This window comes from Rousettus aegyptiacus, unplaced genomic scaffold, assembly GCF_014176215.1.
Source record: "Rousettus aegyptiacus isolate mRouAeg1 unplaced genomic scaffold, mRouAeg1.p scaffold_m13_p_1, whole genome shotgun sequence".
Taxonomy (NCBI): domain Eukaryota; kingdom Metazoa; phylum Chordata; class Mammalia; order Chiroptera; family Pteropodidae; genus Rousettus; species Rousettus aegyptiacus.
In genome coordinates, this window is record NW_023416284.1 from 44,266,710 (window position 1) to 44,293,245 (window position 26,536).

Genomic DNA, 26,536 nt, shown 5'->3' on the forward strand with positions numbered 1-26,536 from the left:
GTCAGGGAAGGGAGGGAGCAATTGGGGCAATTAGATATCTAACCAATGTACTGTATACTTGAAACTAATTAAAATTTTAAAATTTTTTATGAATTTTAATAAATTTTATATTTAATAAATTTATAATTTTAATACATGAAAAAAGAAACTAGGTTATTGATATATTTAAAAAACAAGTTGCTGCTGACTTGCCTTTTACTGCATGTTAACATTATGCTAAGTGCTTTGCATATTTTATCTCATTTAAAACTAGCAATAACCCTGAGAGGTAGGTATTAATATTCCCATTTTCTTGATGAAGGCATTTAAGATCAGATTCAGGAAATAATCTACTCAAAGTCAGAGAGCTAGTAGGTGGTAGATCTGTCATAGGTTTCTTTGACCCCACAACTTATGTTCTCTATGCTGCTTTGTCTCTTTAGATAAAAGTAGAAACTGCTACATAGTGAGAGTTAGTACCCAACTGAAATTATGTTTTGAAACATTATCTTTCAGGTATTCCTGTCTAATGTGAAAATGCCTAAGTCAATGAGTGAATGGATGAATTTTTGAGTGAATGAAAGGTTGGGATAGAGTGTAAGTACCACATGTGTTACAATGCTAGGTACACTAGTGCACTTAAAATCAGATATTTATACTGGAGATTTGCTGGCAAATGATCTTACAAGAAATTAAAAGCCCTTTCAAAAAATTGCAGGTAAATGAGAGAGTGCAATGTAAAAACATGGAGGAGATGATGAGCTTACATGGAAACTATTTAAAAATTGATGTTATAGGTCCATGAATCAGTGGAATAATGAGATACTGTTGTAGTTCATTTTGACCTCACTATCTTACTTCCTTCTTTAAAGATCCTTCCTCAGTAACGGTTATTTATGCCTGATTACAGTGTATTTTGTTTTATCTTTTTAGTTCTTCGGGGAATAGGCTTATTTTATTAAGCTTCAGAATTTGGATGAAAAATAAGTATTTCCCCATTTGCCTGCCTGCTTTCGATCTGCTATTTCATTTCTTTTAAGAGATGAAACACATCTCATGACTGTTGGGGGTTCTAGCATTCAGAATGTCAACATTTATTTCGATACTTCAGCCTAAAACTGTGCCTAGTGTTCCCTGTCCACTGAGCCTCTTGATGCTCTCTCCACAGAATAAACCTAGTTTTCTAGTCTTCTGCTGGAGTTGGGAAAAGGCACTTGCCCAGCTGCATGAGTGAGGGAGGGGAACCCACTAGGGTGTCTCACTGCCTTTGCCTATTACTACATCACTCAGAGATGGGCAGGCTGTCAAATTCTGAGTCCTTAGGGGATTCTGTTTTGTAACTCAGTTTGCTAGCTTAGCTCTCAGTTTTCTTGATTCTGTTTTTATCGTCCAAAATTTGTTGCTGGTTTTCTCTGAGTGTTAAAAGTGTTAAAAAGTTTGAAGGAGGCTTTTTGAGTCACTCTTCTCCTGCTCAGACCCACATCCATGTCTAGAAGTGTACTCTCCCTTCTAATAAAGCTTTTCCAAATGGGAAAAACAAGAGTTTGAAGGAAAAGTCTAACTCTAACATGAGAAATTTATTACTAATGACAGCACTGGGAAAAGGCCAAATTGGCACTGTACAAATGTAAGAACATTACAAAAATAGGCATATTTCGAGTCTTCTCAGGAGATGAATGTTGGTTTTAGAATTCTTCATATAGATTTGTGAGTGTGATTATGCCCTGAGAGTATTAAATTTTAAGCAAACTTTTAAATTAAGTACATGGGAAAGTACACACAACTTTTAAGTGTACAGGTTGATGAACTTTTATTAAGTTAGTACACTTGTGAAACTAGCATCTAAATCAAGTAATTAGACATTACTAGCAAGGCAGAAGCCCTCCTCTTATCCTTGCTGTAACACTAAACTAATCCAAGATTAATTTTGTTTTTGAATTTTGTGTAAATGGAATTATTCAGTATAGTACAAGCCTTCTAGTTTCTTTTGTCCAGTGCTATGTTTGTGTGGCAGTTGGAGTTTATTCATTCTCATTGCTATATAGTATTCCATCAGGTGAATAAACCACTTTTTTTCATTTTCATTTTCACAGATATTTGAGTAATTTCCAGTTTTGGTGTTTCACAAAAAGCACTGCTATGAACATTTTCTTTGTGTCTTTTGGTGCAAATGTATACATATTTCTGCTGGTTATATAGTGAGTGAAATTACTAGATGTATACATTGTGCTTTAGCAGATACTGCCAGTTTTACAAATTGAGTGTACCAAGTTTTACTTCTATCAGCTGTGTATTCTGAGATGTCTAGTTGCTCCACATCTTTATTGATGTTTGATACTGTCAGTCTTTTAAATTTTACACGTTCAGGTTGATGCGTAGTGATATATCACTATGGTTTTAATTTGAATTTCCATGATCGATCTGAGATTAAACACCTTTCCAGATGGTTATTAGCCATTTGTAGGCAGTTTGTTTTTTTTTTTATGAAAGGCTGTATTCACTTTTGCCAAATTTTCTATTGAGTTGTCTACTTTTTTCTTATTAATTTGAAGATATTTAATTACATATTCTGAATATGAATCTGGTGGATATATGTATTCCACAAGTTTTTTCAGTCTCTTAATGATGTCTTTTTACGATCAGAAATTCTTTAATATAGTACACTTTATTAATTTTTGATTATAGTTACTACCTTTTGGATACTGTTTAAGAAATCTTTGCTTGCCCCAATGTCAAAAGACATTGTTTTATGTTTTCTTATAAAAACTTTATTATTTGAGTGTATTGATTTAAAAAATATTAAATGCATTTAAATATTCACATGTCAGCCTTATCTATTGAAGAACAGTTAAACATTAAATAAGTTTAAATAATGACTTTCCCACAACTCTCTACCTGGCAAGGCAAATTAGCATTCTCAAGTTAATTTTTTCAACTATAAATGGGAATAATATCTACCTCAAAGTATTGTGAGCATCATGCCTATTTAAATGTAAACTATTATTAAAAAATGAGCTATTATAAAAGACATTTTTGGAACAATTGGGGGTATTTGAATGTAAACTAGATGTTAGATGAAATTAAGGAATTATTAATTTGTGGTTGTGTAGGAGAAGTTCATTTATTAGGACGTGCATGATGAAGAATTGAGAAGTAAATGTGATTTTCAATTCATTTTCAGTAAGTTCTGCAAAATGGAAAAAACCTCAACTATTTAGATAAAACAAACTAGTAAAATGTTCTCAATTGTTGACTCCTAGGTATTAGATATATGAGTATTTATTGTATGAAATCCTTTCAACTTTTTGGCATGTTTGAAACTTTCATAATAAAATGTTCAGGGAAAAGTTGGCTGTTAATGAAGTTAAAGTATTCATTTATTTAACATTTTCTCTGAAGCGAAAGGTACATGAAGACATCATTAAATGGATTTTGAGCAGTTTGGCTTATTCTCTCTGGGAAAGCAGATGAAAATAAATTAAGAATAAAAAGTGAACTATAGCATTGCATGCTTGAGTAGTATAAAACTGAACTATTTACATAAAATGCAGACATTACTAGGAATATAAGGGATGAGAAGGTAAGGAAAGGATCTGGAATGTCCTGAGTGCCCTTTAGGCTACTCTGCAGCATGCTGTAAATATCATCACCTTTAATTTCAGAGCAACTCTACAAGGTAGGCAATATTAGAAAAAGTTCAATATGTTTTGTATAACTTGGCTAACACAGTTACTGGATGATGGAGCCGAGATTTGAACTCAGATCTGTGTTTTGTCTTTCTCCTTTCTCTCTCCCTTTCTTATTTACAAATGAGGTTTGATTTTTTTGTTTTTTTGTTTTTTTAAAAATTAATTTTATACTTTTTATTGAAGGATCTCTGGAAAACATATATGTATCCATTAGGTTTGCTGCATAACAAACTACCCCAAAACTTAGTGACTTAAAATAATATACATTTATTCAGCTCAGAATTCTGCAGGTCAATATGTGGGCTCAGCCAGGCAGTTCTGCTCTGGGCCAACCTCAGCTGTTGTCAGTGAGGCTCAGTTGCATGTCTGGGATGACTGGATCAGCTCCTCCTTGTGGTCTCCTGTCCTATGGCAGACTGGCTTGGACTTGTTCTCCTAGAGAAGGAGAGGAGAAGCCGAGAGAGCAAGCAGAGTCCAGCAAGCACAAGTACAAAAGGTCTCTTGGGCCTAGGCTCAGAACTGATACAATCGCTTTGTCTTAGTTTATACCATAAACTGGGTGGTTTAAACCACAGGCATTTACCTCTCGCAGTCCTGGAGGCTGGAAAGTCCAAGATCAAGATGCTGGAAGATTCAATTCCTGGTGACAGCTCCCTTGCTGGTGTGTAGAAGGCTACCTTCTTGCTGTCCTCACGTGACAGGGAGAGAGAGTGCTCTGGTCACTCTTCCCCTTCTTATAAGGACATTAATCCCATCATGGTGAGTTCCACTTTTATGACCTCATTTAAACCTAATTATCCCCCAAAGTTCCCATCTACGAATACCATCATCACATTGAAATTCTAACACGAATTTTGGGGGGTAGGCATTCAGTCCATAACACCCTCTATTCTTCAAAGCAAATTACAAGCTAGCCCAGATTCAAGGACTCTACCTCTTGGTGAGAGGTAATGTGAAGTAATATTGCAGAGTGTTGTGGGTAACAAGGAGTGGGTTTAGAAGGTGGGATGTGAATGATGGCAGCCATTTTTGCAAAGTTTTCCAAAACATATAAAAATAAACATCCTTTAAATCATTCCTATTAGCACTGTCAACAGATAATCATTGGCAATATGTTGCTGTATTTCCCTTCATTATTTTATCTAAGTACCTATAGAGGTAGACTTTTTCTTTCTTTATAAAGAATATGATTCAGATTTTGTTTCTTCTACTTATTTATTTTTTGATTCAGATTTTAGAATCAGATATGCGTTCTGTTAACATTATATTTTAGTTTTTCCCAGGCTTTACATATTCCTTGAAAGTGTGGTTTACTCTACGATGCAAAGGAAACCAACATAATTGCTATGTTCCAGGCACTGTGTTAACTAAGCATTTTCACACTGTTGTCTTGACTAAAAAGCAGGTTTCTTGTTAATTTACAGGATTGATATCCTGCCAACAAACAAAGAATTCATTTGCCGTTGCAAAGAAAAAATAATGAATTTTGTATGAAGTGATCCATCTAGAGAAAATTACAATGATTAAGACAGACCAGCAATGCCCATTTTTCTTTTGAAAGCCTGACCTGTCAACTGTGACGACTTAGAAAGGGCAGTTTCCCTGCTGTAAATGGTGGGAGGACTGGGACATTGGCAGTGGATGAGGCCGCGTGCCCTCCCTTTTTACCTGTTGCTGAAAACATTTTTACTGGACTAGATTATATGTTGAAGTTACATTGAAGGCCATTGCCAACCATTTCGGCGAATGATTTTATTTGCAAGGATTTGGATTTGATTCCATGAACAAAGTAATAGCTTGTTAAGGAAGAAGGTGTGGTGGAGGGGACGCTTCCATTTGTGACAGGAAGAGGTTAATTACATTCATGAATCAATAAATACAGAGAAGGGTGGATTCAGGGGGATTTTGTTCCTATTTGAGCTACTTGGTCCTATTGGCAGGCTCTGTGTCTGGAGTGATCAATTAGAAAAGACTGCCCTTGTGCTTAGAGACCACCAGTCCAACCCTCTCATTTTATAGGCGGGGTCACATCATCATTAATTGATTTGATTGATCTGGATGTAGTCGAGGGTCACGTTGAACATCAGTTCTTATTGTACAGTCAGCATAATAAGGAGCATAAAACTCGGAGGCCAAAGACCAAGGTTTGAGCCTGGGTTTGCACCAAGTAGCTGTTGATGGTGAACAAATTTCTTAATTTCTTTGTTTCAATTTCTCATCTAGAATTACAAAAACTTATTTTTCTTAAAGTTGTTGTGAAGGTTGACACACTTTATATCTGTCCTGTCAATATAGTAGCCCCTAGGCTATAAGTGGCTGTTTAGCACTTGAAATGTGGTTGTCCAAATTGAGATGTGCTGTAAGTGTAAAATAAACCCTGGATTTTGAAGACGTAGTATGAAAAAAATATATAAAGTATCTCAATGATTACTTGTTTCTGTTGACTGCATGTTGAAATGACAATGTTTTGTACTCACTGAATTAAATAAAATATATTATTTAAATTAATTCACTTGTTTGTTATTTTTTTAAAAATGTGGTTACTAGAAATTTAAAAATTACATAAATGACATATATTTGGCTTGCATTGTATTTCTGTTGGACAGTGGGGTGCTACATAGAAGTTCTCTGTAGAATATAGCATACGGCATAAATGTTAGAGCTAGAGAAAATATAGAAGGTTTAGTTGAATGGGTAGGGATTCTAAGTGATATCAAGAAGCTTGTTATTTTTACTAAATTTCTAATGCAGGTTTTTATTTAGGCATCTTATCTTCTTTATGTGAGTAGAGAAGCAGAGGGTAGAGTGATAATTTAATTATCTGAGCAAATAATAATAACTTCAGTGCTTTGAGCCACTGTGATTCAGGCATTATGCTAAGTACTGTATTAGGTAGGCTTCTGTTGGTTAAAAGTGACGGACCCACTTTGAAGTTGGAAAAGAGGGGCCTCTTGTAACCATGGGAGGGGTAGGAGTACATCTCAGCCTCCTGAATATCTAGGATATAAACATTTTTTTTTCTCACAAATTTACTTCTCTCTCATTGACAGCATTGTTCTCTTAGATCACTTATCTCCACATGTTAGAAAGTGTGGTTCCTGCAACTCCTGCCTGTTATCTGTGTTCTAGGGGAGGAAGGCTTGATCTCTCTGGTTTTAAATTGAACAGTCCTGTGAAAACGACATGGTTTCCAGTACCCACCCCTGGGTCATGGCAACTCTAATTCCAACCACAGAGAAGGAGGATTTCCCATAAGAGAGTGTGCTGCATTTGGCTAATAAGAGAATAAATGTACACAACGCCGACTCTAGCTAATTTAATAAGTACAGCTATTCTGTGGGATAATAATCCCAGTTACAAATGAGGAAAGTCAGGCTGAAATAAGTTACATGTTTTGCCAAAGTTCAAACATTCAGGCTGGAAGCCCAGGTCTATCTATCTCCAAAGTCCCATGTTCTTAACCACTGGACTGAGAGAGTTCTAGTAAATTGAGTTTGTGTTGACTTGGGTTTTACCGAATTAGCAATTTGAAATTTTTCTCCCCACCTGATTGCTTCCCATTGAAACTTATGACAGGAGTGAAGGTAAAGAAACTGGCCCAATGGTAACACCTGGTAAATCTTTCTTGAATAGAAAACCAACACTACTATGTTCTCCAGTCTTGCAGCCAAAGATTGAAATATATCTCTACCATATAATATCTCTACCATAATTATCTTTATAGTATTGAGCTTAAAACCTATTTAGCACTACTTGGGAATTTTGTTTTTGTAATTTGTGATCTGACACCTTCTTTGGAACACTTCCCCACGTGGTTTTTACCAACACGTGGTTTACTATACAGCACATGAGCATAGTGATTTCTGAGGCAAAGATGAAAATGTCATATTCTGTTATTCATAAATGACATCTGGCCTAAAGGAAATATTCTTTAAAATTGATGATCTTTAAGTCTTTCAGAAAAATGATCTGGAGTGTGTGAACTTCCTATTCAGGTCAAAAAGTAAAAAATTTCAAACTATCATGATTTCAAAAGGCTACAAGTCTATGTGTTTTCCTTAACTCAGTAGAAATGTTTTTTTTTTTTTTTTTTTTTTTTTTTTGCATAGGAAAATGGCAGTAAGTGACAACTTTATTGGCTGAATTTATATGAAGCAGTGTAATGGAATGCTGAGAGCTCTGATATGGACTGGTCAGAAAACCAGTCCCCTGTATAGTAGCTATGTGGCCTTATGCAGTTGTAAATGAAATGGCTAACTTTTGTTGGGTTCTAAGTAGTATAAAGAACAGTTTTATAGGCTCTTCTCAGTGGCAGTAGTCATTCATTTGTTTAACAAGTATTTATCAGGTATCTGCATTGTGTCAGATATGGAGTTAAGTACCAAACATGGCCCTCAATCTGGTGTGGAAAGTCGTACATATAACAGGAAATTTCAATGTAGTGTGTTGTAAGTGCTATGTTAAAAGATGTACAGTGTTCTAGGGACCATATAAAATTATATCTAATTTGGTTTTGAGCACTTTGGTGGTTTCCTAGGCAAGTGCTGTCTATGCAGGGATCTGAAGGGCAAGCAGGAACTGGCCAGGCAGGGGAACATAAAGAAGCTCTGTATCTGGACTTAGAGACAGGATGCGGAAAGGGGAAGTGGTGAGGGCTGAGTTTCTAAAGGGTTATATCTGGTCTTTGAATGTGAAGGATGATGGGAAACCCTTGAATGATTTTAAAGCAGCCGAGTCATAATTGGAACTGCATTTTAGAAAGCTCAAATGTGAATCAATTTGCTCACTTTTCTGTCTCAATTTTCTTATCTCTAAATTGAAAGGGATAGTCTCTTTGCAACTCCTTCTGACTTTGATATTCCATAACTTCCTACTATTCTGGAAATACTTAATTTCAGGCTGATTTCCATATCTCTTGGGAAGCAAGGCCTAAGATCACAACTAGTGCTTAAAGAGGGGATGGGGGTGGGTGAGAATGGGGACAGAAAGTTGAATGGGCTGACATGTCATTTCCACTGGGAAATAAGGAAACTGAAAAGTCATGCAGGTTTTTCTGACAGTCTCCTGAAACGGAACTGGATGATAGCTTCAGCTTCTCAGCAGACAGGTTAATGTCACCTCGTCCTGCTTTTAGTACAGATGAAACCTGGTGGTTATTTTACAAAAATTAAAGTGCTATATACTGAAATACTTAATGATGAAATGATATGAAATCTAGAATTTGCTTAAAAGTAGTTGTCTATGGTCATGACTTGATAATCGTCAATGCCGAGTTATGGGTACAAAGGGGTCAATTAAATAATTTTCTCTATTTGATATATGTTTCGAAAGTTTCTGTAACAGAAAGTAAAAAGATAAAATAATAAAATAAGAAGCCACAACTTATTACTCAAGTTCCTTATTTACTTTTAGCACAAATGAAGCAAAAGTCATTCTGTCTCATTTGGCCATACTGAAGTAGACTCAGAAACACTACGTCATAAATGCTGAAACTTTGCTTTAAGTTCTGGGTCAACTTTGATGGCTTAAAATGTTCCAGACTGGGAATATTTGGGCAGATCAAAGAAAGAATTACACCCCAAAGAAGAGGCGGCTCTTCTAGGGAGTTCACTGATGGCACAGGGTTCTGCAGCTCTGGGCTGGGTCTGCCCAGGAAGGCAGTCTCTGGGTGGCAGGGTGAGGTGGAGAGATCACTGGCTTTGGAGTTAAGCACAGTGGACTCAAGTGTGTATCAGTTGAAGGACAATGACAAGAAATAACAACATAGATAACATTCACTGAACTCCACATGCCAGGTACTGTGCCAAGCTATTTATGTACTTAATATCGTATAATTCTAATAGCTTCCCTACAGATGCCACTGTTTTACAGATGAGGAAACTGAGCTGTAGAGAAGTTATATAATTTGTCCATGACCATGTAGATTTTATGTAAATACCAGTAAATGTTGTGGTAAATAAATGAAATCCAGTGGTTGGCTTGCAGTTTGTATCCAGTTAGGGTTAGGTTTGGATGCACGTAACAGTAAAAAGCAGAATGGTAATGTCTTAAAACAAAAACAGTGTTTCTCTCACCTTTATGAAGTCTAGAGATAATCAGTATAGGGCTACCATGGTTCTCTGGGACTCAGGTTTCTTCTATCCTATTGCTTCATTTTCAAAGTTTTTCATCCTTAAGGTTACCTCATGGTGTAAGATACCTGCTGGAGCTCCATATTTTACTCAACAGAAAGGGAAAAGAAATGGAAGGACACACTACCCATCCTCCCTTTGAAGGATATATACCAGAAATTGCACATATCATTTCTGCTTATATTGCAATGACCACAACTGGTCCCATCTACATACCTAGCAGATTATATATAGAAAGCTTGCATGTGGCAGGTCCAAGACATGAAAGAAGACTGAGAAATACATTCTTTATACTGTATGGCCGTGTGCCCAGCTAAAGATCAAGATGGAAAGGAATATTGGGGATCACTAGTAATCCCTGCTTAGTCTGCACTCAGTTGCATTTCAAAGTTCTGGTCTCCTCAGGTATGACTTGGGCATGGTAATCCTCAAAAGACCTTTCATAGCTAAATGGGTAAATAATGAAACACTCAGGCACTTAACTTAGTGCTCAGGAAATGCCCCTTCCCTCTAGTTAGATGTGGTCAAGTAGGCAGTAGTGGTTTGCTGCCTTGGAGGCTGCGTGGAGACTCAGCACTCCGAGAACTGGCTCTGCCGGCATCTGGGGTGACCGCTGCCTTTCTTGTCACCATCGTAGAGAATCATGCTCCGGGGCTGAGAACCTTTAGGCACAAAGGGGTAACAGAGAATAAGCATCTGCATTTTAAGGATCTTGAGCATAAAATTATGCATAATGAACTCAGGGCCATACATGGGAATATCCAGGATTTAGGGAAACTTTCACTTAGTGTTTATTATGTGCTTTCCTAAACCTTATTTCATTTAATTCTTCTGTGAGGGAGGAAGAGTAGTCTCCTCAACTTTATAGAGAGGGAATGTGGCTATGAGTGGTAAACATAAAATAGAAAACTTGCTTGTGGCAGTTCAAGAACTCAAACAGTTGTATTTTTTTCCCTCCAAAGCTAAGTGGTTTTCCACCATGCCTTTATGTCTTTTTAAAATTTGTACACACACATATTGATACACATACACATGTGTGAACATAATAGAGATCAAGTTTTTTTAAAGTTGGAAACTTGTTTTTAATGAAAATAAATATTTTTTTTCCTTCTAGTGATTAAAACTAGGCCAAACCGTTTGCCACTGGCCATTCTTTGGTCATTGAAGGAAGGACCCAAACATCCTTCAGCTTTCACTTTGACCACTGGAATCAGCTCTTTGGCCTGGTGCAGTGACCAACACATGATCAGAAAGATGGGAGTTTGTAGCTAACTGCTTGCTAATGGTGTGACCTTGGGCAGGTTACTTAACCTGTCCAAGTCTGCCTCAAAGTAAGGATGATAACTTCGCAGGGTTGTTGGAAAAGGGAGAGTTAAGGTAGTTAAGGTACCTGGCAAATGGTAAATAGGCAATGGTAGTTATTTTTATTACTGCTAGAGAGAGCTTCAAGGAGACACAGGTTTCAGGGTATTGAACTATCTTAAAAAATATATTCTTCTGGGAATATTTGTCCTATCTTCTGGGAAACCTAGCCCTCCATCAGACACCAGAAGCAGGCAACTTCATTTCTCAGGAATATTGTAGGAATAGTTGAGATTGTCTTCTGTTAAATATTATTAGCTCAGTCAATTTTTTCCAGCATACTACTTTTCTTTCTTGTGTATTGCTCTATGTGTAGCTCTTGACAGCTGCCACTATTTATGCGTGCATTCTATCGGAAAACCTTGATTAATTGGGACTTAGCTACTGGAATACCTAAATGGTCATGGTTTTTCCCTCTGGGCTTCATTTGGAGGAGAAAGAGGAAAATGACAACTAAGTTTTGAGAAGGATGGGAAGATCCTGTAATTTAACACTTTCAAATTTGTTAGAAAGAGAATAATTATCAAGGCCACTCAGCTGATTAATAATAGAATCAGGAGAAGATTCCCAGCCTATTGCTCATTCTTCTGGACTGTGACCTAAAGATGTGGCTTTTGGCCTTTGTCTTGCTTTTGTTACTCCTCTGGCTTTGCCAGTACACGACAGGCCTCAAATTCAAATGCCTGCAAGGTTGATGGATAGTGGGAATGAATGAGACAGGCTGGGTGTCATACACTGGGAAGCAATAATCTGTGGCACTTAAACTGGAGCCTCTTTACCTTCTGTGAAGGTATCTAAGCTAAAATAAAAAAAGTACAGACTGAGCAAAACATGACTGGGGCCAGATATGGCCTGTCGGTCTCATTTTGGGTGCTTAGTACCAACTGTAACCACAGGCCTTATTCAGGAAGGAGATACAGTCTGAATTATGTACCTGAGGCATGTTGCCAAAGAAAGTTTCAATACTGTTCATTGATTTATATTAGCTAAAGCAGAAAATTGAAGAAGTGCATTTTAGAAACCTGATCATAATACATTTTTCAACAGGGAGAACAGAGCAGAAGCTCTGCCTCTATTTACGGTCTGGTTAGCCAGAGTTTTTTGTTGTCCAATTATCCAAGTGAATTCAGATGTCATGGTGTATAGGACATTCACAGTTGGAAATAGTAGGACCTCTCAGTACTGTAGGTTCTTCCGCATGTGTAGACATCCAAACATTTAATACTAGAACCCATAATGAGAAATACATTTATGTCATTATTGAGTAGAAACATACACATTCACCACACAAATCCAAAACAATATTTCAAGAAACAGTATCTTGGTATGCTCCAAACTGATGCTTTCTGACATATTTCATTTTTATTAAAATAGTGGTCATGAATTGCTAAGTTTATTTTACAGTCCATTAGTAGACCACAACATGCAATTTCAAAAAAATTACTAGACCAGGTGATGCAAATACATTTTTATTTATTAATAGATACTTACTAAATCTCTAATGAGTATGAAGTGCTCTTTTGAGTATCATGGGGGATACAGACATGAACAAAAAACATGGATTTTTGTCCTCAAGGAGTCCAAAATCTAATGGGAAAGATATGCATGACAATATCTAAAGACTCAAGGCAGAACAATGACTTCACATTTTACATAATGCTTTTATATTACCATACAATCATAATGATAACAAATCTCTTAAGTGGGCAGGGAAGATTTTAGCCTGATTTTAGTGATAGGAAATTACATTTTAAAAAAAGTGACATCCTTATAAAAATAGTAGAACAGTAATAGTGAATATAGGTAGCATTTGTTAAGCACTTACTATATTTAGGTGCTGATTTAATTCTTCCTGCAATCTTATTCTGATAGTAGTAGAATTATGCTCATTTTACAGAGGAGAAAAGTGAAGCAAAGAGGTTAAGTAACTTGCCCAAGGTCATAGAGGTAAAAGTCCAAGGAGCTGGGATTCAGTCCTAGGGAATACAGTGCCAGGACCTCAAACTTAACTAATGCGTTATAGTTCCTGGAAATAAAAAAGCACAGATCATAATCCCAGGTAGGGTGTGGCAGATTTTTTTTCCTACCCTACCACAGAAGTAGTGTGACATCTGCTGTGCCTGGAGATTATTTGGGGGATGGAAGAGATGGGGAGAAGTAGAGCCTGGCTCCTGAACGTTCCTCATTGTGGATAATTTTCACCAAGTAGTGACTGAAGTCAGCAATAAAGAGGCAAAGGGAAATAGTGCTCACCCGTAAAGAGGCCATTTAATCCTTTGGCTCTGCCTCATATGTGACATGGTATTCTTGAGATAAGACAAATTATTGAGCAACTTAGACCTTGGAAGAAACAGAAGAGTTTGGCTCTAAACGTTCACCTTGGATTTTACCAGTGCTGCTTCTCTTCTTAAGTGCAAATTCTCATTCAGAATCACATAGATAAGTTTCCATTAGTATAGTCCTGGAAAATAAATAGTACTCAACCTTTGCTGAGCTCCTCCCATGCAAGGAACTAGGATTGTCAAGTACTGAGAATAGTGCTCTGCCCAAGCCAGATTAATGATAGTAATAATAAAGAACATTTGTTAAGTACTAATTTAAATCTTCAACTATGTAATGTTGGTATTTTATTTTGCTCTATTTTATAGAATAGAAAAGCGAGACCTTCATAGATAAGCAAAAACTGTGAATTTAATCTTTAGGATAGTGAAGAAAATTTTGGTGATGAAATTGGTGTATATTCCAATTTAAGCCTCCAACTAGTTTTTAGACTGTTGTAAATTAATCTAGCTATTGTAGTCTCCTGCCCTATTGTTCTTTATATCCCTAATTTTGTAAAGTTATTAATAGTTACTCTGATTGATATTATTTGTTAAATTAAGAGCAAAGATAAAAAAATAAAATGGTCCTTCTAGCCCATTCATGTTTTTCTTTAAATTTGCAAACTTGGGAAATAGATATCCAAAAATACAAAGGCATATGTTTCATCTAAATTTCTTCCAGCAATATGTCGAAACTCTGAAAACAGTTGAGCAAAAATAACGGAGAGTGCTCTTTTTGAAAATAATTTTTACTTTTCAAAAGTGTCTTCTCTAAATTCTCTTAATCCACCGATTTTAAATCCAAAACTTGTCAAATCATGTGGTGGACACTAGGTATTTACTCTGTGGGTTAGTAATGAATTAAAAGATTTATTTACTAGACTTTGGAGACAGAGTATTACTCTTGTCAAGTAGGTAAAATAGCTCAACCTGACAGATTTGGAAAGTTGAAAGTAAAATTTTGTTTAAAATTTTATTACAATTTTAACTGACCCCGCTCAAGTTTGATGTTATAAATGAACATTAACTGTGATTCGTGGTTCAGGTGCAGTTGGGAAGGCAACTGGACAGGGAATTTAGGTCTTCCCATAGGGCCTGGTGTGATCTAGAAGACAGCACACTTGGTCTCTACTGATTCACCCTCTTCCTACAAGAATTTGTGTTTGAGTGATCTTTGAACAGGAAACGTCATTGTCTCAATCCAATTAATTTATTTACGTAGACCTATGTAGAGCTGGAGCTTCTAGGAAACTCTTTGGATCCCAAATAATTTGGACTAAAGTCTCTTTGATGCTATAGTTTGATTTTGTGTCCTTAGATGATCAGAAACATAACTGCAAGAGGAAGCTATGAAAAGTGAGAAGGCGGCAAAGCTGGCTTTGTATATTGTCTTAAGCAAATTTTACACATGTGCCTTTTTCTTTTGGTGATGAAACTCTGTCAGATGACTTTTGATTCAAGCTTCTCAGTCATTCCAAGTCTTGTAGGGAAAAGTATCATTTTAAACCAAGATTTTTACCTGGCCTCTACTTAAAATGATGAGAATGAGGGATACCTCTGCAGTCTTATTTCAAATGAAAATGAACATTTGCTAATTGCATTTTGGGACTTAGAGTTATATCCAAGTTTTATAAGGCTTGAAACTTATATAATATTGGGATCCTCTTTAAGAATATGAAATCACAAGTGTAAAATTATGTATGCAGACTTGAAAGGGGCTTCTGTAAGAAGAGGGGCCTGACCATTAAACTTCATTACCGTTGTGATAAATTCTCCTCTGATAATGAGTGACTGCTCTCTTTGCCCAAAATTTTGAAAGAAAACAGGGCAAGGGAAAGAAAATCCTTGTTTTACTTGCTTCTCAACCATCTCCTCAAGCCAGCTGAGTGGTTTGGTCCTTTTGCCAGGTCCCAAGGTAAATGATGTCAGATGTGAAATTGCACCTGATTTCACCTTGCTCTTCATCTCTTTCCCCAATTTATTCTTTCAACAAATAGCTCCTAAACGGTTCCATATGCTCAGTAGGTGGAATGGACCCTAGTTGCCTCCTAGAGTTAGAGTAGCCAGCTTTTTAATATCTCACTTAGGGATCATTCCCATTATGGGAAATGTGCAAAATACTGCTGTTTCTTTCTATCCTACGTGCATATACCCTGGTTTAACATGCGTTCCCCCCCAACCTCCCCCCCCCCCCCGCAACCGCCTCCCTCCCCTCCTGTTCCGTTGAGTTACAAGTCAGTCCTCTACGATAGTAACCGTCGAGGTGGCTTTGACTTGCTGAATCTTCCAGTGAATATAGGCCAAGTTATACGAAATGGGCGTGTCTGGATCTTACCAAGAAAGCCCCTCATCCCGAAGCTTACTAGTCGTACACACCCAGCCCCTTTCTTCTTTACCTCACACGCAAAAACACCCTCTAACAGGGTCGTAGTAGTCCCCTCCCCCTCCCACCCCGCCTCCTTTCCCGCCTTCAGCCCACCTCCCCGAGAATCTCCTTTCCCTACTCTGTCTCTTTTTTTCCCTCCCTGTAGGCCAGCCACGCTTGGAGCTGCCCTGCGCGGCAGGGCGACGCGCGGCGACACCTATAGGATTGCTTCCGGGCACTCCCCAGCCAGAGGGTGGCTGGCCCGAAGCCTGGAGCTCGGCAGGGCAGGCGGCTCCGGGGCGGCGGCACCAGGACGCGCGCCCCCGCCCCCTCGCCCCCTCCCACCTTCTCATCCTCCTTCTTTCCTCCCCTCCCTCCCGTGCGCTGGGTGCCTAGAGTAGCGCTCTGCCCAGGGCGGTGGCTTTGCCGCGCCCCGTAAGGCTCCTCTACGGTGCCCGCTCCCTCCTTCTCTGTGCGTCATGTCGGGCACCTGATTTTTTTTTTTTCTTTAAATTTCTCCTTTAGCCCTTTCCACCCTCCACCTCCCCGATTCGTCTCTCAGGTTGATTTTTTTCCTCTTTTCTGGGCTTGCCCATGAGCCTCCTCGGGAGCTACCGGAAAAAGACCAGCAACGATGGTTATGAATCCTTGCAGCTGGTGGACAGTAATGGGGACTTAAGTGCGGGGAGTGGCGCGGGTGGCGTGAAACAGAGAGTGAATGTCGGGGCGGCGGCGCGGAGTCCCGCCCGGCAGCCTCTGGACCGCGCCAGCACCATGGACAGCTCAGGTAGCGCCGCTGGCGGGGAGCGCGGGGCTGAACTGCGCGCGGCCCTACAGATGCGGCCCAGTTTACAAATCCGAGGCTCCCACCCCAGCCGAGGCGCTCCCACCCTAGCCCTAGCTAGGGAGAGGCCGGGATAGAGGCGAAGGCATCTAATACTACCAGGGTGTCGCGTCTCTAATTTCTCTAGTCCAGGGAGCTAGGAAACGTTAGATCAGTCCGGAGGCCCAGTGACCGTAGCGAGCACCTCTTAATCTCGTTAGGCTGGTGAATACACCAGCTGGGGGCGGGGAGGGGAGGGGTGGACGGGGTGGGGGAGGGGATGGCACGGGGAGCGGCTGGGAAGGAGGGCGGGTTGAGGCAGCTGTTTTCACTACCCAGCTTCGGAAGAGAGGTGAAGGAGCAAGTGCGTTGATTGTTTATGAAGCCTGCAAGACAGTATTTATTCCAATTATTCTCGTAATGCTGATGTTACTTGAAATTGTATCAAGCTCTGCCTCTTCTCAACTTTGCTGTCTGCTAGGGTTAATGTTTCTTGAGCAATTTTTACCTGGGATCTGGAGCCCTTTTACACAGCTTTTATGATTTGCACAATGAAAGTTATTTCATCTGTTGTTGGCTTTGATCTTATTTATCTTTATCCTTTTGCATTGAATGTATTAATATTTCATAAAACTTTACATGCAAGAAAAATGGAAATGCCTCTCAACTTTCGTATCTGGGCTTGGAACTGTTTTAGCAAGTTGGATTTCTTTCTTGAAAATGCTTTTTTTTTTTAGTGATTTCCATAGCAAAACAGTATTTAACATATTCATGTTAGACCAGGAGTATTATAGCTGTTTGCTTACCTTTTCAAGGAACCAGGATCTGAGGATTGTTTATACAGAGATAATTCACAATTAGAGTGCTCACTGGTTTGTTCTACATTGGTAACTTCAATATTGGACATCTGAGGACTCCAGAGGAAAGATTCATGTTGAGCTGTTTGGGAAGTAATGAAAGTAAACTGAATTTAATTCCTGCACTTCGCAAGCAAATGCTTGCTTCTGCTAATTGTGTAATGGCTCTCCCTGGGCTACCGTTTTGTATTTTCTTCATCCATATGTGGGATGAAATATCATCCACAGATGTTCAAGTGTCCTAGCCTGAAAATGAATTTTACCCATGCGAGCTCTTAGTGAAGTTAAATAAGGTATTGGTAGGATGTTCTCTCAGTACCATTTTAGATTAAAGCTAAAATAGGACTGATGACTTCAGGAGCATTGGTTTTGATGTTGTACGTGGTTATTTGATTTATGATTTTTGAAATCTGTGATATATCAAAGTCCAAACCATTTTTGACTAGACGTGATTTCCTTTAAATTCTAAGTAAAGATTCATATACTTCAAATGATACCACTGTAATTGTTTTTGTACATAGTGGGCATGTAAGCAAATAACTGAAATGAAAACAGTTTCCAAATGAATGTAGAAGAGTCCACTTCAGGGAAATGAAAGAAATATTAAATTTTGTGTATTTTCATCTTTCCTAGGGATTTTTAAGAATTAGAATTTTTAAGAGCATGTCACATTCTAGAATAAATTTAGCATATAGTTCCTGACCTTGTTATAAGCCAGGCACTGTGCTGGGCACTATGCTGGGCGCTGTGGGAAACTGTCCTCTAGGAGGCGGTCATTTAATATAGGGGCAGTAACTCAAACGCAGAGCAGCCTATGGTAAATCCTGGGTTTTTGAGGATTCTCCTTTTCACTGTCAGTTTTTCAATGGGTTTAAAGAAGAAGAATGAATTGCTTTGATAAACTATTGTAATGGGAAAGCATTTTTATTAAAAATATTGTTATCTCTAAAGTGCTATTGCTAGGAGTTAAATCTTCAACTTGATCAAACTAGCACTATATGAAGAGGTTGTAGGAGTCCTCCTCTTCCCTTTCCAGTTAGAGGAATGTTGTGGCTTTGTTGTGGCAGTACTATGTTATCTTATGACTATTTTGATGGATATTTGCACTTGAGAATGCAGTTGGGGAGGATGTATGTTGTTTGTTTGGTTTGGATGAGGGATTGGGCCCTGAGAGTGGCATTTCTTTTATAGCGTAGCAAGTTTCATTGACTAGTGCAACTATATTTGTCTTGTTTAATTATAGTTCTTCTAAGATTTTCAAAGAGTGGCCTTGTGTAGCGTAAATGTATCCATTTGTTTAAGATTTTTAATTAAACTCATGGATCATTTCTAAAGCATGCCTATTCATTCAACTGATTGTACTGTGACATGCTGGATAGGATAGGCGGTTCACGGGACTTTTGCTCTAACAGAAATGTTTATGAATTGAAAGATGCATTACGGTCTCTTTAGAGAATTTAAAGCTTAGTCTTAAAACTACCTTACGTGTGTATAGCTATTTATAATAGATAGAACACTTGAACACTAATCTTATTTCATTTCCTCAGAATTCTATTAGTTAGAGTAAGCAGCATATGTCTTTGCCTAGGGATTTAGGTTCAAACCTCTGCACTATTGTTACTAGCTGTAAAACCTAGAAAATGTGTAAGCCTGTTCCCCATTATAAAAGGAGAATCATAATAGGGCTTTATTTAGTTTGAGGCTTAAAACAACAGGAGAAGATATTTGCAGTTTTTCTTCACGTTGTTGTCTGTGCCCTTCCAATCAGATGAAGACACTTATTCTTAGAGATGGCAGGAAACTTATTCAAGGTAAAAAAGAGTTACTTAGTGACAGCCAGATTCAGGTCTCTGACTTTAAGGTCTAAATTTTTTTCCCATTGAAGGCATAATATCAACTGATTGTTGAAATGGAAGCAGTATTATCTACTTTTATTTTTCCCTCTGTTTTTAGATGAAAGAGTGACAGATGTTGAGAGAAGTATAATGACTTACTAAGTCACCAGACTCTCAAATGGTAGAATCAGCCCCTAGCTGGATATATCTTGCAGAGCTCTCTATCTGTTCTGGCTCACTTTCTCTTCATTTGAATTATTTGCTAGGAAAGACTGTCATTCAGAAGCGCTTCTCTCATATCTCAGATGACACTGCAGCTATCCCAATTCTCTGGTGTGCATTTTATCTTCCATGGAAAGTAGAATCCACAAAAACAGAACTCCCAGTCTTGAGTCACTAAGGTATTCCAACATTAGGCTTTACTTATTAAGTTCATAATGACAAGCCATAAAAAGTAGTCCAATTAAAAGTATAAAGATAATGAAGAATGCTAAAATACTTTCCTGTTTAGTATAAATCTAATTTGAAACAAAAATTATCTTTAACATACTATTCTAGGTCTATTCTAGGTAGTGTTTAAGCACAGCATCTACATTATGAATCTGGGTTTCACATTATGAAATCTATTTGGGTAACTTCAGACATCACTGAAATATAAGCATATGTGTACTAATACTATTTACTTAGTAATACCTGCCCACATAAGAGTCTTTTAGCTTAAAGGCAAAATTGATTTATCTAACTTATCTAATGTGTGGCTCAAGTATGAATGTTTCTGGGTAACCATTTAAAGAGGCCCCTCTGCCAAATTTCAAATGCTTGGTGACTGCCAGGTTTTATAGACTTAAAAGGGGAATCCTTTGAACCAAGCTGCTGAAAGATGGCCATGTAGCCTGTGATGTACACCATCTGTGATGGAGCTGTCTCTACCTTCTGAGGCAGTACCTTTGGACCGTTCTCGTTGGTGCGCAGTTCTTTCTTTTATCTAGGCAAAATCAGCCTTTCAGTCCTCTAGATACAAAATTAATCCAATCCTTTGTCCACATGGCAACCCTTTGTAAATTGGAGAACAAATCCTGTTTCTCCTCTTAGCCCAGTTCTTTTCTCTTAGCCCAGTTTTCTTCTCTTTTAGGCTAATCAAACCCAGATTCTTTACCTTTTTTTCCTACATAAATTGATTTTCATATAATTGTCCTAAGCTTTCAGAATATTTTTTTTTACTTTACATAACAAGGTTTTTTAAAATTAGTTTTATTATACAAGCTTTCCATACTTATTGTAAAAAAAGAATTAAAGATTACAGAAAGGAATACAATGAAAAATGTACCCTCTTCCCTTCTTGATTCTTAGGCTCTTGTCTCGATATAACCCTTATTGAAGTATGTGTAGTTATATATATGTGTGTGTGTATAAGATTAAAATTACAATAAAGTGCAAATTCAAAGTTGTAACCACGTACATTTATATACATACATTGTTTAATAACACTTAGTGATAAAAATAGATACATTTTAATGATTGCAATCTGGCATTGTGCTAAACATTGTACATATAGTATCTTATTTAATCTGCATAAGAATTCTTTAAGGTAGATGATAGTTACTTTCCTCTTTTAGTTGAATAAACCATGCACAGAGAGGTTAAGCAGGTTGCCTGAGTTTATCACAGGCTCTACTCATTGAATAAAATGTCATAGAGAAATGCCCATAAGATTGCAAGCAAATAATTTAGTAGTGAATATTTCTATTTGCTTCTTTTCCTGAGGTAAAGAGAAATAGAAGTATCTGAGATAACTGAAATGAGTACAGTTGTTTTTCACTTTGAATCTTATCCAATGAGATAAATATCTCTCTGGAATTAAATATAACATAAAGCATTTAAAAATGCTGGAAATGAGGGAGATAGAGAAAAATCAGTATTGAATAAGACTGATTAAATTCTGATGCAACACTAAGAGAACAATATAATTGGCACAGCTTTATAAATTTATGAAACAATGGCTTAAATAAAAATGAATCCACACTGCTCTCAGGATTAAAGTCCAGAGTATTCTTAACTAGACATCAGAAGTCCATTCTGGTTCATCTATAAGCCAGCCCAACAGAAATTCTTGTCCTTTCTTCACTGGTAGGTCCCCTCCCCCCACTCCATCTCTATGATACTTTTGCAAACACTGTTCCCTTTATCTTAGACCAGCAATTCCCACAGCCATTTAGATGTCCACTTTTCCAGGTTATCTTCTGCTCATTCTTTAGGACTCAGCTTCATTATTCTTAAAAGCTGTAGGTTGCATGAGATGGCCATTCTCCATGCCCTTCCAGTAGCCTGTATGTCCCAGTCATAGCCGTCATCACATTCAGTTGTGATATGTTGTCTGGCCTGTCTCTCCCTCTAGACTGTAAGTAAAGTTCAGAGCAAAGCTGTGTCTTATTCACCTTTGTATTCTTGTCACTGCTTGGCATTTATTAGGAGCTTGATAAATACTCATTGAATAAATGAAACTGTGAGCAGATTTTGAATTTTTAAAAAGGGCATTTATAATGAAATATGTCCATCCAAACCTAAAAATAATTGTACAGCGAGATTTTAACAGAAATGAGGCTGGAAAGAGACTTGAGAGAAAACTCTTTGCAATGAGCTAGACAATTCAATAATGAGCATATTTCATATGCAAGTACACTAGAGGGGAGAGAAAGATTATTATTAATACATAGTCCCAGACCCCCAAGAGTTTTCTACTATGGAAATGCTAAGAAATAGTTAGCTTACCAAAAGACTGCTTTCTTGACCAAAAAATGCAATCTATTGTATGATTCATCATCCAGGTTACTTTTTGAAGCAGGAAAAAAAAAAAAACAACACTAAATGTATACAGGTTTTTTATAGACTAACACTGGATGACTTTTATCTGTAGATCTGTGTGTTTCTTCATCATTATCACAGAGTTTGACTCTTAGCTATTTTCAGGTTTAATATTAAAAATTCTTTGTATCACCTTTGGCTATTGCAGTTGTATTTTAGCTTACTGCTTTTTATAACCCATACTCACCAACCTGAATTCCTTTTGGAAAGAATCTATAATTTTGAGGTGGATTGAAGAATCTAGGAGTTTAGGTGTGCATTACCATATGGGCAAAACTTGTAAAAACTAAATTGTAGCTGTCATATTGTATATTAAACAACATCACTTGAAATTTACTTCGAAGCTTTTGACAGAATAGCTCAATATCTGAGGAGTGAGTACTTCACCGTCCAAAGAATTAAAAAGTATTATGACATGTGCCAAGAGATCAGGCAGTTTCTACTACCTGTAATTGCTTTACCTGCCATAGTCTAGATTCGAAATATCTTTTTATTTCAATAATGCGCAAAGCATAATCTTTAAAGGCGGTAGGGATCAAAATTAAAATTCAGCCGTGTGGTGTTAGCAATGTGAATAATCTCACCAAGGAAGCAATCAGATGACCCAATGCCTTCTGTGCCGTGCTGGGATTGCATGTGCAGAAAATTACTGTTGGTGTGTTTCAGAGTAGCGCTCTACTTGGTAGCTGGTGAGTTTTCTGCTGTATGTTGTAAGCCACTTCTTGATTCCAGAAATGTAATGCTATGAAAGAAGTGCACGTTAGAATTGGGTATATTTGGCAACTGACAGGGTGAATAAGTGTGACAATAATAGATATGTAAAGTGGTATGGGGGTGCAGAAGAAGGAGCCATAATTTCAACCAGGAGTACTAAGGAAGGCCACAGTGGAAAGTGATGTTTGAGCTCGAAGTTGGTAGGTGGAGGAGGAAAGGAAAATTGTTTGGGGCTGAGGGCTGAGGGCTAAGGCATGGTAGCGTCATCTTGCATGGTGTGTTGACAGAACTGCCTTTAGGCCTAGAAGCTGGAGCCCATACGGATGGGAAGAGCTGTAATGGATGGTGCCGGGCAGAGAGATTGAACCCAGATCAGGGTGAGCCTGCTGCAGAGGTTGGACTGTATTCTGTAGGCAGTGGAAGGGTGCTGAAGATTTTGGGGTGGAGGGAGACAAATCGGGGCTGACTTATCCAATAGGCATAGTGCCCAGGGACCACAATAATTTTAAGGCCCGTGAAAATGTTTTAATTTAACTTCTTTTAAAAAACAGAATTAAAAAAAAAGCGAGTATAATAAGAATTTGTCTTCATACAAATGCAATCAAAACATATAATTTTTTTTTTTTTTTAAATAGGGGAATGGGCACTTGAAAACAGGAGAGGAGAGAGTATTTCTAGCGTTGGGCAGAAGTGGAAAATGTGACTAACTGGTTTTCTGCACTGCAAATGCACCATGAGCACACTGTGGAAGGGATGAATATACTATTAGCTTGGCACAAGGTTTCACCAGGCTTTCAGATTTTTGATAGGCTGCCCATAAGGCTGTACAGACCTTCAGAGGAGTGAAAGGCAGGAGCAGTGTCTGTGTTTGCCTGGCGGAGGGGTAAGCTAATCAGTGGAAATGCTAGAACTGAAGCTCTGTGGCCCTGGGCTGAGTCCAGGCCTGAGGCCGGAGGCCAGGACAGTATAGGGTAGCCAGCCTGCCCTGTGCCCGTTCTCACTGGGCACGCCTCTGGTTCTTTGCCTGGTGATGGAGGCACAGGAAGAAAGCTCAAACACTGGAGAAATTTGGAAGATGATTATTGATGCAAGAATTCTTGGTTTCCATGGAAACAGACAAGTGCCTGAAAAAATACCCTGACCCCAGGACTGCCTTACACCAGTATTTGGCCACTTGAGTATTACAGCAAAATCTTAGCAGGATAATAGTTCTCATTTCTCTTTGCCCTTTATTTTTCTTTTCATTTTCTCCCCTTTCTGCAGTCCTCCTTCCCTCTCTTTCTCTTCCATCTTCAACTTCCTCTCTCTCCTCCTCTGTCTCTGCTACTCTTCTGCTCCTTTCTTCTCTTTCCTTTTGCCCTTTCCTGTGTGGGTCTTCTCTCCTCCCCTGCCAGTGAGTCAGCATATTTGGGAGACTTGCAGCTCCGTGTCATAGGAAGATGTATGGAGGACTGTCGTTTGGGGGGTTGTGTGTGGGTGTGTATATGACTTAGATCCCAGCCTGCTGCATATGGTTCAATAGGTGTCAACATTGTTGTCACTTTCCAGTTTGAGTAACTGTATCTGACCTACCTAAAATTTCACTTAACTGTTTCAATTAGCAAAGTGTTCCACGCCGAGAGACTCTGTGATGAGAGGTTTCATAAGCCTCCGTCCCAGAGGTAGCTGCACTTCATTCAGATGAAGGAAAGAATTTTACCTACTAATTCACAACTAGGGTGTGCAAGGCTATAGCTCACCATTTCCCCCTCGTCGCCTCCCCTATCTCACCCCTGTGGGAAAGCAGATCTTCTCTTCCCCTCCCTTTTGCGGAAGCCTTGATAAATGGCTCTATTTTCAACTGTTCCAAGTCCAATTTTCAGATAATATTGAGCATTTGGGGGTATTCGAGAATCATGAGTAAGAAACCCCAGATATAAATTCTGGCTTTGTCATTTATAAATTGTGACCTTGGGCCAGTGATTCAAATGAGAAAAATCATACTGACCCTTCCTGTTTCACAAGTGAGGTGAAATGCGAGAACATAGATGAAAGCATTTTGCAGTGAATAATTTTATTCTCTCCTTTGCACAAATGCCTCCTGACCTTCTACTATGTGCTAGCTCTGTTCTAAGCACCAGGATACAGTAGAGGACAAGACAAATAAGACCTCAGCACTTATGAGCTTATATTATAGTGTGGAAGACATACCATAAATGAGTAAACAAAGATAAGGGAGTATAAGGTATGCTAAATGCTATCAGAGTGAGGAGAGAATAATTCAGGGTGCTGGTGGAGTTAACATTTGTGCAGACACCTGAAGAAACAGAAGCAGACAGAAAAAAAAAAAGAGCTAGTTGTAGAGTAAGCATTTCGAGTACTAGATGACAGTAAATGTGCACAGGCCTGGAAGAGGGAGAAAGCTTTGCAGAAAGGAGTAGCTAACTGGTGTATCTGGCACTTAGTGAACATGGGGGAATGACAACAAAGGAAGTCTGAGTTGTGTTGTTTTTTTAAATTAATTTTTTTATGGTGACATTAGCTAACGGAAACCAGTAAGTTTCAGGTGTACAATTCAACGGTAAGGCATATATATATATATGCCTTATATATATATATTGCATTGTGCATTCAGTGCCCATAGTTAGATTTCTGTCACAACATATTTGACCCTTTTATCCCATTTACTTCCTCCTCGCTCCCACTACTCTCTGGTAACCACTAGTCTATTGTCCATGTCCATGAGTCTCTGTTTGTTTGTTGCCTTTACGTTTATATCCCACATATAAGTGATATCATGTAATTTTCAACTTTTTCTGTCTGGTTTATTTCGCTTAGCACGATTATCTCGAGGTCCATCCATGTTGTTGCAAATGGCAATATTTCATCTCTTCTTATGGCTGAGTAATATTCTATTGCATATATGTACACAGCTTCTTTATCCAATCATCGGTTGCTTCCATGTCCTGGCCACTGCGCATAATGCTGCTATGAACATTGGTGTGTAAATAAATATCTTTTCAGAGATTTGTTTTCAAGTATTTCGGGTAAATACTCAGCAGAGGGATTGCTGGATCATATGGTAGATCAATTCTTAGTTTTTTGAGGAACCTCCATACTGTTTCCATAGTGGTTATACCAATTTGCAGTCCCATCAACAATGTATGAGGGTTCCTTTTTCTCCACATCCTCTCCAACATTTGTTATTGTCCTGTAGATTATAGTGATTTTAACAGATGCAAGATGATATTTCATTGTGGTTTTGATTTGTATTTCCCTAATAGCTAGTGATGTTGAGCATCTTTTCATATGTTTGTTGGACATTTGTATGTCTTCTTGGGAGAAGTGTCTGTTCAGGTCCTCTGCCCATTTTTTAATTGGATTGTTGTTGTTGTTGTTGTTGTTGTTGTTGTTGTTATTGCATTGTGTGAGTCCTTTGTATATTTTGGATATTAGGCCCTTATCAGAGGCTTGAAAATATATTTTCCCATTCAGATGGTTGTCTTTTTACCTTGTTGATGGTTTCTTTTGCTATGCAGAGCTTTTTAGTTTGATTTAGTCCCATTAATTTATTTTTGCTTTTACTTCCCTTGCCTTTGAGATCAAATTCATAAAATCC

The 26,536-nt window shown here is 38.1% G+C and overlaps 1 protein-coding gene across 7 annotated transcripts in view; it reads left to right on the forward strand.

Moving 5' to 3' along the window:
* Positions 1–26,536, forward strand: part of DNAJC6 (DnaJ heat shock protein family (Hsp40) member C6) — a 130,537-nt gene that overhangs the window by 26,713 nt on the left and 77,288 nt on the right. The window contains exon 1 of one of the 7 annotated variants that reach the window (XM_016159154.2): positions 16,248–16,634. The exons of 5 other annotated variants lie outside the window; for them this stretch is intronic. In XM_016159154.2, coding sequence (XP_016014640.1) covers positions 16,442–16,634 — 193 coding nt within the window. In that variant the 5' untranslated portion in view covers positions 16,248–16,441. Of the gene's footprint in view, positions 1–16,247; positions 16,635–26,536 lie in introns of those variants that run through there. One more of the 7 variants, XM_036234877.1, reaches the window with a different exon arrangement.